At 40.3% G+C, this 13236-nt stretch overlaps 2 protein-coding genes across 2 annotated transcripts; both read left to right on the top strand.

Moving 5' to 3' along the window:
• The first annotated feature begins 2011 nt into the window (after positions 1 to 2011).
• Positions 2012 to 5147, top strand: LOC132272804 (uncharacterized). The gene is made up of 2 exons (XM_059773894.1): positions 2012 to 4445; positions 4798 to 5147. The coding sequence occupies exons 1-2, from the start codon at positions 2012 to 2014 to the stop codon at positions 5145 to 5147; spliced, it is 2784 nt and encodes a 927-aa protein (XP_059629877.1).
• Positions 5148 to 5207: 60 nt separating this feature from the next.
• LOC132272795 (uncharacterized) lies at positions 5208 to 8372 on the top strand. Its single transcript, XM_059773888.1, has 2 exons — positions 5208 to 6779; positions 6924 to 8372. The coding sequence occupies exons 1-2, from the start codon at positions 5208 to 5210 to the stop codon at positions 8370 to 8372; spliced, it is 3021 nt and encodes a 1006-aa protein (XP_059629871.1).
• The last annotated feature ends 4864 nt before the right edge of the window (positions 8373 to 13236 follow it).

Raw genomic sequence — 13236 nt, 5'->3', positions numbered from 1 at the left:
CTTGCTTGACTTTTTCTTACCTTTGATTTCTTCTCCATTTTGGACTTCAATTTGATATATTTGTGTTGGCACTAAAACTTGGCAGCCACTTCAGCAGCAACATGGACCAATGGGAAGCCGATAAGGGTTGAGCATGTCCAAGAATGAATCGGCCAGTTTGAAGATATTAGGAGCAAATATAGAAAGATATATTTCAACCACCTAATGATATGGCAGTTGCTGAAATATAGCAACTCACATTTGACTTTTTTCAAAATAGGATGTTAACAGAAAAGGAAAAGGCTAGAGTTTGGATGAAACTCAATAACTAAATTCCAATAAAATAGGAAGTTTAGTTTGATGAAAGAAGGAAAGCTTTGAAGACATGGCGCTAAAGGATGGGCCACTTGGGATAGAACACGGCTGCTAAACTTAAGGAGGGGAGTTGCTAAAAATTAGTAACTTTTCAGCAACTTTCTAGCAACGTTTTAGCAATATCTCGGCAACTTACATGTGATTAAATCGAGGAAGGTTGTTTTTACAGAGATTTCCTACTGAAACAAAACAAGAAATGAAGCAGAATAACAATAGGATTTGACTGAGTTCAAATTGTGAAGAAAAAGAATCAAAGAAGGAGAGATTTTCTAGCAATAACTTAGGAAAATAAGTTGAGATAGAACTTCTATAAATAGAAGTATTGTATTCCATTTCTAACTTGTCCAGCACCACCACAAAACATGCATTTCAACTAAAAATGTTTTCAATTGACTCTACGTCATTTTTTTCCTATCAGTTTCTTTATTTCAATTTAATGGCAATTGATTAGATCATTGTCAACTATTTCAATTCAACCATTTACTTTCTTTCAATTTCAATTATGCCAATTTAAATTACGCAATTTTAGTTAGGCTTTTAATTCAATGGCAATTGATTAAATTCTTGCCATTGAATCGTAGTGACAATTGATTAAATTCTTGTCATTACTTGGCTGATGGCAATTGATTAAATTCTTGCTATCACGTTTCAGTGGCGATCGATTAAATTCTTGCCATTGTGTTTGGCTGATGGCGATTGATTAAGTTCTCGCCATCACGTTCGGCCGACAATCGATTAAGTTCTTGCCGCCTGTCTTCACTCGGCCATTCCATCCATTCAAACATTCATCAGCCGTTGCATTTCTTTAGACACTCTAAAAAGTCCTTGCTACAAACAAGGCATAAAAGAACCTTGCTGGGAGTTCTTACTAGTCTCTCTCCCACACAATCGCCTGAGAGTCAGCCATCGGAAAAAGGGATAGGCTGGTGTTCAATTACATATTTTGGGTATTTTGTACATATACTCTGGCACGCCCGCGAAGAGTCCAACGACCGGCGTAGGGAACAAAAACCGCGCGAACACGTTTTGGCACGCCCGGTGGGACTACTACTAGAGTGTTATAAAAGAGGCAAATATGCCTCGGCTCACAAAAAATTCTAAGGCCGTGGCTACTGATGAAGATTTGGAGGAAGGCGATCAGCCAGTACAGGCTGAGAACTCTGCAGCAGGTCCTACTGATGAGTTAGCCGTTCTTCAAGCACAGATTAGCTCCTTGGTAGATGCAATGGGAAGGATGGGAGCACGCTACAACGACTTGCATGAAAATATGTCCCAACTCTCAGCCTTTATTTTGAGCAAGCCGACTCAAGCTAACAGCTCCAACAATCAGGAATCGGCTTCTCAGCCGAATCTATCACAAGCTGCTCGGCCAGAGAGGGCCGTTGAAACATCACAGCCATGGCCGCCAGTAGTGACACTCCAACCAGGTACAACATCAAGTCAGCCGGTTCATACGCTACTCACCTGGGCAGAAAGCTATCCTCAGCCTACGTTGGCAGGTTCTAATCAGCCACCAGTAGTAGGTTCGTAGCCACAGGTAATTCCACCAAACCCTCCTCGGATACCTTTGAACTCGGGGGGCAATCAGATCAGGTGGAGGCCACCAAACCCACTGTATACTCATGTGCCACCACAGGTAGGGCTCGGGGGGCAGAATATGGCTAATCAGCCACATGATTGGCCGAATTGCTATCAACCAGCGGCTAATCAGCCGCCAGTTTTTAATCAGGTACCACCAATATTAAATCAGCAACCTCAAGTCATGTTAGATAGAAGACAATTAGCTGATTTACTCACAGAAGAATATGGCCTGGAACTTAGAGGTGCCGGCCGACCAATTTATAGAACTCCTTATCCAGAGGTGGTAGACCAAGTTGAGTTCCCTAGAGGATATAAAGTCCCTGACTTTGTAACCTTTAGTGGAGAAGGGAATCAGTCGACCGTGGAACACATTGGCCGATTCACGGTTCAATGTGGAGAGGCCAGTGTTAGCCCGTGGTTGAAATTGAGACTTTTTCCTAACTCTTTGACAGGGGCAGCTTTTTTATGGTATATTCGTCTACCTCCTAACTCTGTTTTTAATTGGCCACAGATGGAGGAATTATTCCACAATCAGTTCTACCGTACGGAGACAGAACCTACTCTGGCCGATTTATCCAGGCTAAGTCAATTGCCTAGTGAATCGGTCGAGACATTCATTGCAAGATTCGGGAGAGCAAGATTAAGATGTCGTGTACCTCTTCCAGAACAGGAGTACATTCGTTTGGCTTTGAACGGCCTTGATTTTGAACTTCGGAAGAGGTTTGAAGGAGTTCCATTTCGTGACATGTATGACCTGGCCGAGAAAGCTACCAGGTATGAGTTGGTTCTCAAAGAGGAGAAAGAACAAAAAAATTCCTCTAAAGGTACGTACTATAGGGACCCTAACTATGAAGTTTATTCAACTGATGTGGTTGAAGAGGAAGATTTTGAAGCTAATTTAGCCGAAGTCATTCTAAAGAAACCTTATGTATGTGACGCTTTAACAAAACCAAATGTATCCACCAGTGGTACCCAGCCATCGACTACATCGGCCAGGAAGGGTACGGCTGATACTGGTAAGGTTTATACGTTTGATCTGGCCAAAACAGAACAAATTTTTGATCATTTGTTGGCCGACAAACAAATCGTTTTGCCAAAAGGACACAATATACCATCGACCAATGATTTAAAAGGAAGAGAGTTCTGCAAATTTCATAATTCATGGAATCATACTACTAACAATTGTTATGTATTTAGAAATGTATTGCAGAAATCTATCGATGAAGGTGTATTGAAATTCCCTGAAAAGAAGCCAGATGTAATGGGGGTCGATGGCGATCCATTTCCTAATATTGTCAGTACCAATGTAATCAGCCTGGCAACTGAAAAAGCCGCTGATAATGGTAGACAGGAAAGATTACCAAAAGTTCTTGGAAGTTCATCGGCCAGTAATGATGAGCAAAAAGTTAAGGACTTGGAAATTCAGTTAAGAGAAGCTCAAATTGCCCTTATCAACCATGGTTGTTGTCCAAATTGCAAAGGCCGAAGGAATGACTCAGACAAGAGGGGCTATTTCCAATCAACCAGAAAGCGCAGTGTTCATGAAAGGTTAGGCCATCAGCCTAGACAGAATCACGAAGAAATCAATCGATCAATATTTAGAGAAAATGGGCCGAGGGCAGTGAGAATCATTCGGTCATCGGTGGCCGATAGAGTCCTGCCAGAACAACATTTTTATCCTTGTTTCAAAAGGAAACCAACAATTCAATCAGAAATATGGGTTCAAAAAGGAGAAGAATCTAGCCGTGTAAGAACGGTTAGGCCTCCTTTGGTTGACCATGGCAGATGGACTCGAGTAAGTCACCCAAAGTTTCCTAAGCAGCCTCCTACACGTACCCAAAAAAGGAGGATGCAAAGGAAAAATGCAGAACTCAAAAGGAAAGAAGACAAGATCGACCATGATCAACTAAAAAGGAAAATTGAACCAGTGGTGGCTGAAGACATGGAGGTCGTTACATCCTTTGAGAATAAGGCATGCTTTTATGAAGAAAAAGATGATCAGCCCGACCAGGATCCAAAGCATGCGGCCAAGTACAGAATTCGTTTTGGTTCTCTCCCGGATAAGGTAAATTGTAACATGGTATTTGTTTTGCCTTCTGTGTTTGAAGCAAGGATAGAACCAACGATGAACAGGGATGTTGAGTCAGCCAAGCAGGAAGAAAAGGCTGAATTTTCAGAAATTAAGAACGATTCGACAAGTTCATCGGCCGGGATAGGATTGATCTCTCAGGGTCAGCCATCTGAGGCCGATAAAATTATTTTTGAAAAACCACCTTTGTCCATGACACAGCAGTTGAGGCCGTTGTATGTTAAAGTATGGGTTGAGGGACAGCCAATCAATAGGGTTTTGGTTGACAATGGTTCGGTGGTGAATGTCATTCCATCAACTACTTTGAAGAAATTGGGTAAAACCATGGATGATGTAGTTCCAACCGACGTGGCCATCAGTGGTTTTAATGGAGGATCTAGTAACACCAAAGGTATTCTACCTTTGGAAATTCCTATTGGCGGTAAGACATCCTTTACGGCTTTCTTTATCATTGATTCAACCGCGGCCTATAATCTCCTTTTAGGCCGAGATTGGATTCATCCTAACATGTGCATCCCATCAACCTTGCATCAAATGTTGATTTTTTGGGACGGAAATGAGGTAAAAATTGTTGAGGCCGATAACAAACCCTTTATAGCTAGGGTGTATTCGGCTGAGGCTGCACTTTATGATGAAACTGTTGTACCTATCAAATTTGTTGGCATTAACAGGATGGGACGACCAGCAGCGGCAACAATGAAGAAGAATTTAATTAATGCTGATATTAAAGAATTATTGTCAGAAGCAGCTCGGCCGAAAATTGATATTTTCAGGTCGACCATCAAGGACATTGAAGATGTTACTGATGGATCACAAAACCAATGAAGAAAAGAAGCGGCAAGCTTTCAGGGCCGCTTGCATCAGACTGAAAGCATATCTGGCTGAGAAGAGATTGGCCAGAGAAGAACAACTATATGAAAAGGTATCGGCCAGCACGGCCGATATAATTGAAGAAGGTTTCGAAAAGCTGGATGCAATCCAACTTGAAGATTTGGAGTCAGCCCCTTCCAGGATGGAAGATAATAAAGCAGAGGTGCAAGATCCTTTATTGGAAATAAATGTTGGTACTAAAAAAGATAATCGGCCATTATTTGTTAGTGCTTTGCTTGAGCCTAAATTCTAGGCCGATTTGATTAAATTATTAAATGAATATAAGGATTGCTTTGCTTGGAGTTATGAAGAGATGTCTGGCCTGTCTAGAAAATTGGTAGAACATAGATTACCGATCAAGAAAGATTTTCAGCCATATAAACAACCACCAAGAAGGATGTCTTCGGAAGTAATGCTCAAAATTAAAGAAGAAATTGAGAGACTTCTTAAGGCAGGATTTATTCAAACAGTTAGGTATGTTGAATGGTTGTCTAATGTTGTTCCGGTAATGAAGAAGAATGGCAAACTTAGAGTTTGTGTGAATTTTCGCAATTTAAATAATGCCACTCCAAAAGATGAATATCCAATGCCTGTGGCCGATCAACTTATTGATTCGGCCGCTAAGCATGAAATATTGTCTTTTATGGACGGCCATTCAGGTTATAATCAAATCTATTTAGCCGAGGAAGATGTTCATAAAACGGCTTTTAGATGTCCTGGGTCAATTGGTACTTTTGAGTGGATTGTGATGCCATTTGGCCTAAAAAATGCTGGGGCTACTTATCAAAGGGCAATGAATTCTATCTTTCATGATATGATTGGCCGATTCATGGAAATTTATATAGATGATGTAGTTGTGAAATCATCGGCCAAGAGACAGCATTTGGACCACTTGAAAAGGGCCTTTGAAAGGATGAGGATTCACAAGTTGAAAATGAACCCATTGAAGTGCGCATTTGGAGTTTCAGCCGGGAATTTCTTGGGGTTCTTGGTACATAAACGAGGTATTGAAGTTGATCAGAACAAGGTCAAAGCTATTATAAATACTAGGGCCCCAGCCAACAAAAAACAAGTACAAAGGTTCCTCGGCCAGGTAGGTTTTCTTAGAAGATTTATTTCTAACCATGCTGGCCGAGTGCATGTCTTTTCGACTTTAGTGAAATTAAAGTCACATGAGAAATTTCATTGGGACGAGTCCCATCAGAAGGCCTTTGAAAAAATAAAAGAGTATTTGGCAAACCCCCCGGTTGTAATGCCTCCAAGAAAGAAGTGGCCGTTAAAGCTTTATTTATCGGCCGCAGAAGAATCAATAAGAAGTATGCTCGCACAAGATAATGAACATGGAAAGGAGCAGGCTGTCTATAACCTGAGTAGAATACTGACTGATGTAGAATGCAGATATTCCTCAATTGAGAAACTTTGTTTATCTTTGTACTATTCGGCCATGAAGTTGAGAGTATACATGCGGCCTGTTGATGTTTACATTCTTTGTCAGACTAACGTGATCAAGTATATGCTATCAAGGCCATTGATTACTGGCCGAATAGGTAAGTGGGCTTTGGCTTTGATGGAATTCAATTTTATCTACGTCTCACAAAAATCAGTAAAAGGAAGGGTTCTGGCTGATTTTTTGGCCGATCATCCTTCAACTGATATTGATCCATGGGTTTATGATGAATTGGAGTCATCAGCTATATTCTTGACTCCTTGGATCTTGATGTTTGATGGATCAAGCACGGCTGATGGAGCAGGAGCAGGTATTGTTATTATTTCGCCAGCTGGCAGAAAGGCTTCGTTCTCTTTCTTTTTAGATTTTAAATGTTCAAATAACCAGGCCGAATATGAAGCACTTATAATCGGCCTAGAAATTTTAATTGAAATGGCTGTTAGAGATGTAAAGATTTTGGGAGATTCAAACTTAGTCCTTGGCCAAATTTCTGAAGATTTTAAGTGCCTAAGTTGGCAATTAAGGCCGTTTCATTCTCTGGCCACTTCATTAATTAATCAATTTGATAATGTTCAACTTAAGTTCTGGCCGAGAGGGCAGAATAAGGAGGCCAACAGCATGGCTCAAGCAGCCTCTGGAATAAGAGTACCAGCCGGAATAGAAGATCAGTTGATAAAGATAACACGAAGATCTTTGCCATCGGCCGAATTGAGAAATACTATGTTTGATACTTGGACAATTGATGTAGAAGATTTAGCCGACGATGACTGGAGGATACCATTTATAATGTTCCTTCGAAATCCAAACATCAAGGCTGATAGAAGTATTAAAAGAAAAGCGATCAACTTTGTGCTTCTAGATGGGGATCTATACAGAAAAGGGTTAGAAGATGGGCTCTTACTACAATGCATAAGCAAGGAGGAATCACTTCAGGTTATGGCCGAGGTACATGAGGGCAGCTGTGGGGCTCACCAAGCTGGGATTAAAATGAGATGGCTGATTCGCAGGTATGGATATTATTGGCCGAGAATGAGAAAAGATTGCATAGATTACTCAAAAGGTTGTCAAGCTTGTCAAAGACACGGGCCGATTCAAAATGTACCAGCAAAAGAATTACAGCCAATAATCAAACTTTGGCCATTCAGAGGTTGGGGCCTTGACCTTATTGGTAAAATTAATCCACCATCAAGCGAAGGCCATCACTGGGTGATTGTTGCCACAGATTATTTTACTAAATGGGTTGAGGCCAAGGCTTGCAAAGCGGTTGATCAGCAAACAGTGATTAATTTCATGGAACAAAACATCATCCACAGATTTGGGATTCCAGAAACACTTGTTTCAGACAATGCAACAGTATTTAGAGCAACTGATGTACTACAATTCGGCCACAACATGAATATTCATATGTCACCCTCTACGCCATACTATGCTCAAGCAAATGGCCAGGCCGAATCTTCAAACAAAATTCTAATTGAGATCATTGAAAAAATGATCAAAGATAAGCCAAGAAGGTGGCATGAGACTTTGTCTGAAGCTTTATGGGCCTATAGGAACTCAAAAAGAACAGGCACAGGAGTTACACCATACATGTTAACTTATGGTCATGATGTTGTTCTGCCTATGGAGATGAAGGTTAAATCAGCCAGAGTTGCTTTTCAAAATAATCTAACTCCAGCTGATTATACTCAAGCAATGTTGGTAGAATTGGAAGATTTGGATGAATTTAGAAGGGATGCCTTGGATCATATCATAGCTCACAAGAAGAAAGTAATGAGGATCTACAACAAGAGGGTAAAACCTAAGTCTTTTGCTGAAGAAGATTTGGTTTGGAAAGTTGTTTTGCCAGTGGGTAAAGTCGATAGGAAATATGGAAAGTGGTCCCAAAAATGGGAAGGGCCATACTTGGTCCATCAAGTCTTAAGTGGAGGAGCATATAGGCTGAAGTATTTCAGTGGTCGATTACATGACTATCCCATTAATGGCAAGTACCTTAAGAGGTACGTACCGACAATCTTTGAAAGGGAAAATTAGTGTTAGCCAGTACATATGGCTGACCATGTGTACCTTTATGTAATAAAAATCGGCCTATTTTTCTAGGCTGATTTGGCTATTTTAATAAATTTTTTCTCGCTAAAATGTTGATGCTTGTTTGGAGTAACAAAAGAGGCCATTTATTCATTGAAGTGTAAAAGATTACATCATTTAAAGATCATACACTAAGATGGCCACAAAAGGAAGCTAATATAAAAAAAATTCATATGTTTGCAAATTTTTCCTTGAAATCGGCCCAAATAACTAAAGACCGATTGAAGGCCACCATGGCCTGCCTCTTTGATTCTTCCAATTGGGGTAATTCTCCACGAAGATTCGCATGCTCGTGAGCAAGGTCTTGAGCTTCAAACTGCAATGTGGCAGCTTCAGCAGACAAGATGGCCTTACGAGCATGGATCTGGTCGATCTCTTTCTGAAGGACATGTTCTCTTTCCTCAAGGCCGATGAACTCTGTATTCACTCTTTCAAAGGAGGAAGCTTGAATTAACAATTGGTTAGCAAGGGTATCCTTCCTGTTTTTACTCTTGTTGAATTGGTTGATTGCTTCATTGGCTTGGAAAATATCATCGGTCAGAGTTGGTAGCTGGCCTTTAAAGGTAGCAATAGTGGCTTGAAGATTAACCCAAAAGTCTGGGTACTGGCTGAGTGTAGAAAGCACTGCTGTGAGTTCACTTTCAAAATTAGGAAGATCAGCAGCATCCCTTTTCAAGATCTCAAGTAAAGATTTTTTGGTCTCTTCTAAGGATTGTATAGGGATATTGGTTGAAGTGACTGGGGTGGCTCCAGAAGATTCACTTTCTTTCTCTTCGGTCACTGAAGCCACCACATCCTTAAAAAAATTGCTCAAAGCAATAGGGATGAAGCAGGAACTTTTTGTGGAGGAAGTAAAGGAATAATTTGAGTTTTCTCATACACAACCTGACAAAATGAGGAAAGATTAGATCTTAAGTTTTTTTTTTTTTTGGGGACATGAGATAGTCAATACCTTAGATGATTCGGCTATGTCTGTCACTAAGAGTGGCTGATGACTGGTTTCTGGAGGAGGAAATTCTGGCTGAACCGCTGTGCTATCTCCCTGGGATGAAGTTTTAGCAGGAGCGACTTGAACATTGAAGGGCACCTCAATGGGATCATGAAAATCCTTCAGAGGGCTGAAATTTCTAACTGGGCTATAGACCAAGTCAAGAAGAGGAGATTGCTGCAAAAGAGAAGAAATTAAGGACCATATTAATTGAAAAGTTTGGAAATTTCAAGTACAGTTATCTTTACCTCTTTTTCATCTGAGGAATGATCAAAAGGAGTGTCAGTCACATTAATTACGGGGTCATCGGCCACGTCTTCTGTAGGATGAAGGCTTTCTAGATTTTCTTCCACTTCCTGTTTCTTACGTTTGCTCAATCTTGTTCTTTTTAAAGTACCATGAGCAGTTGATTTCTTTCTTTTCCCCTGGAGATGGAAGCTTTATTAAAGTTTGTTTCAGCCAATAATAGTTGTGGCCGAGAATTAGAAGTCAATATCGGCCAAGAATTTTAATAATTGGGCCGATATGATTGTTTTCGTATGTTAATAGATAAAAACTTTTACCTTTGGAGGAACTGGAGGAACATTAGGGATGATGATTGATTCAGTTGTTGTAGGCTGAGGAGGTTGGCTTGAGGAAATTTTATCATCTTGGGGCTCAATGTTTTCTAGATTAGGCAAGGCTGATAAAGTTCCACTGTCTGAATCTGCAAAAAAAAAAAAAAAAAAAAAAAGGGGGGGGGGGGGGGGGGGGTAAGAGAAATTCAATTAAAAGTTTATATATATATATATGCAAGTAAAGGAAGATTGTACCCTTGAGGAGGCTGACAGTGGCTTTGGCCTTGGCTTTTCTCTCTTTATTGGTCCTTGTTGGAGCATCTGTTGGCTGAGAGAAAGGGAGTTTCTTGGCCGCTTGTTTTTTATCTTTGGGAGGATCTTTTTGAGGCATCTTCTTTGGGGTAACGGCCCGGGAAATTACGAATGCCCCTTCAAAGGCCACAGATATAAACTTGAAAGATTCTAATATTTTAACAACAAAGGACTGGCTGTCAGCCGTCCTTGTAGAAGTAATGTAAGAAGACCACCATTGATCAAAACTAGAATCTGAGGCTGGGTTTTTGATGAAGGGTTGGAATTGGAACCCGGCTTGCAGATTTGAGAACCGGGAGGACACGTTCTTTACATAGGAGTCATCTGGAAATACCACACGCCTATGGAAGTTTTTGTTGAAAGAGAAATAAGGGGGCATGGGGATCATTTGAGTCAAACCAAATTGCCTAGCAAGTTGGTTTGGATTGTAGAACTCAACTCCAACTTTTGAGTTTACTGTGCCTAGAGGGCCAGTGTTGAAGTGAAGGTCTCTTGGAAGTAAGAAACTAGCCCACATGGCCGAATGCTTATCAGCTGATTTTTTGGTAGATACTCCTTGAGGAGGAGTCAGCCATCGAGGAGCTTGTGAGCAATGAGAAAATGGAAGAAATTGGCTGATAGTCCTCTGTTCAGAACCGGAGTAAAAGAAATTGAAACAATCTCCAAACGAATGGGATTTAGGTACGGCTGATGCGTAACTTACAGAAAGTAATGGGTCATTGGCCGAAGGCCTTACCACAGGTCCGAGTTCAGGAAAGTACACTTGAAGCCAAATTTGAAATAACCAGAGGGGACCACCATAGCGTCCGAAGTTGGAGGTAAGCAAGTCATAAATCCCTCTATATAAATGAGAAAGCACCAAGGGGGCAAGAGCAAGGTGTTTACCTCTTGAAAGAGCAACGGCCACATGAATGAAATCCTTTGTGACTTGAAAGGCCGGTACGCATAGAAGAAACTTGTTCAGCCACGCCAACAAGAAGGCAATATGCTCAGCATCATTCACAGGGACGCGAGGATTCATGGTGGAAGTTAAGTATTTGCCATAAGAGGATTCAGATGACTTGGTTCCAGTTTGCTTTGAAGGGAAGATGAAAGGAGAATCCTCTTCTACCAATAAGGTACTTACATCAATCCCAAAGGGTTTGAGGCCGGTTAGATAGCACACGTCTTGAATGGTTGGAGCCATCATGCCACATTTCAAGTGTAAGGAGTTGGTGGTGGTCGACCAATTAAACATGGCTGCTATCATCAAGGCCCTGTCTTGGGCGATGTTAGTTTTACTTAGCTGAATGGCATCATATATGCCACAATCCTTCCATACTTCTCCCTTTACAGCTCCAACCCGGTCGACCCAATTGATCCAAGCATCATTTGGAATATACCATGTTCTAAAATGAAAGTGTGGCAAACTGCCATTTTCATTAGGAGGGAAGGTTTGAAGGAATGGAAGAACGTCGGCCGAAGGATAGAAAGTTGAGATTGATGAAGGAGCTTCGTCAAGGAAAGCAGGACCTAAGCCTTTGAAATCAGTACGAAGATTGATAAGGGTATTGAGACAGTATTTGTAAGGAGATAGAGTTTTTAGGGATTTTTCTATGATGTTGCCATGGGTTGAAGGATCGGAAGGTTGAGGGATAGAGGTGGAATCAGTTGATTTAGTTTTCTTAGGAGCCATAGAAGACTTCAGGAATGATTTTGCCGAGAAAGAAGTTTCAGAGATAGAAAGTTTAAGGGAAGAAGAATGATTTTAGGGATTAGAGGACATCAAGCTAAATACTTGTTGGATGTAATAGCGGATTAGTGTAGTCGCCGTTTTAATTGGGAAAGATAACCATTAAAGCAGGTGGTTGGGAAAAGGATTTATTACTAAAATTTGAATTACAATTTTAGGCCGATTCAAATTCCAAACGCTTCGTATCATAAGTGATAAAAGCCTTTGAAATTCAGGGGGCATTTGTTGGCACCAAAACTTGGCAGCCACTTCAGCAGCAATGTGGACCAATGGGAAGCCGATAAGGGTTGAGCATGTCCAAGAATGGATCGGCCAGTTTGAAGATATTAGGAGCAAATATAGAAAGATATATTTCAGCCACCTAATGAGATGGCAGTTGCTGAAATATAGCAACTCACATTTGACTTTTTTCAAAATGGGATGTTAACAGAAAAGGAAAAGGCTAGAGTTTGGATGAAACTCAATAACTAAATTCCTATAAAATAGGAAGTTTAGTTTGATGAAAGAAGGAAAGCTTTGAAGACATGGCGCTAAAGGATGGGCCACTTGGGATAGAACACGGTTGCTAAACTTAAGGAGGGGAGTTGCTAAAAATTAGCAACTTTTCAGCAACTTTCTAGCAACGTTTTAGCAATATCTCGGCAACTTACATGTGATTAAATCGAGGAAGGTTGTTTTTACAGAGATTTCCTACTGAAACAAAACAAGAAAGGAAGCAGAATAACAATAGGATTTGACTGAGTTCAAATTGTGAAGAAAAAGAATCAAAGAAGGAGAGATTTTCTAGCAATAACTTAGGAAAATAAGTTGAGATAGAACTTCTATAAATAGAAGTATTGTATTCCATTTCTAACTTGTCCAGCACCACCACAAAACATGCATTTCAACTAAAAATGTTTTTAATTGACTCTACGTCATTTTTTTCCTATCAGTTTCTTTATTTCAATTTAATGACAATTGATTAGATCATTGTCAACTATTTCAATTCAGCCATTTACTTTCTTTCAATTTCAATTATGCCAATTTAAATTACGCAATTTTAGTTAGGCTTTTAATTCAATGGCAATTGATTAAATTCTTGCCATTGAATCGTAGTGACAATTGATTAAATTCTTGTCATTACTTGGCTGATGGCAATTGATTAAATTCTTGCTATCACGTTTCAGTGGCGATCGATTAAATTCTTGCCATTGTGTTTGGCTGATGGCGATTGATTAAGTT

The sequence above is a fragment of the Cornus florida genome, unplaced genomic scaffold (assembly GCF_030987335.1).
Source record: "Cornus florida cultivar Cherokee Brave unplaced genomic scaffold, ASM3098733v1 CherokeeBrave_3.0.0_Hap2_Chr01, whole genome shotgun sequence".
Classification (NCBI taxonomy): domain Eukaryota; kingdom Viridiplantae; phylum Streptophyta; class Magnoliopsida; order Cornales; family Cornaceae; genus Cornus; species Cornus florida.
Note: the sequence above shows the minus strand (reverse complement) of the source record. Positions and strands in the feature narration are given on the sequence as shown.

What these genes read in the sequence shown, in the direction of transcription:
- LOC132272804 (XM_059773894.1), top strand. Translation starts at nt 2,012, where the DNA reads ATGGCTAATCAGCCACATGATTGGCCGAATTGCTATCAACCAGCGGCT. An exon ending in TTTGGAAATTCCTATTGGCG is followed by an intron (nt 4,446 to 4,797) that starts GTAAGACATCCT and finishes TGATATTTTCAG; the next exon opens with GTCGACCATCAAGGACATTG.
- LOC132272795 (XM_059773888.1), top strand. Translation starts at nt 5,208, where the DNA reads ATGTCTGGCCTGTCTAGAAAATTGGTAGAACATAGATTACCGATCAAG. An exon ending in AAATTTTAATTGAAATGGCT is followed by an intron (nt 6,780 to 6,923) that starts GTTAGAGATGTA and finishes GTTCAACTTAAG; the next exon opens with TTCTGGCCGAGAGGGCAGAA.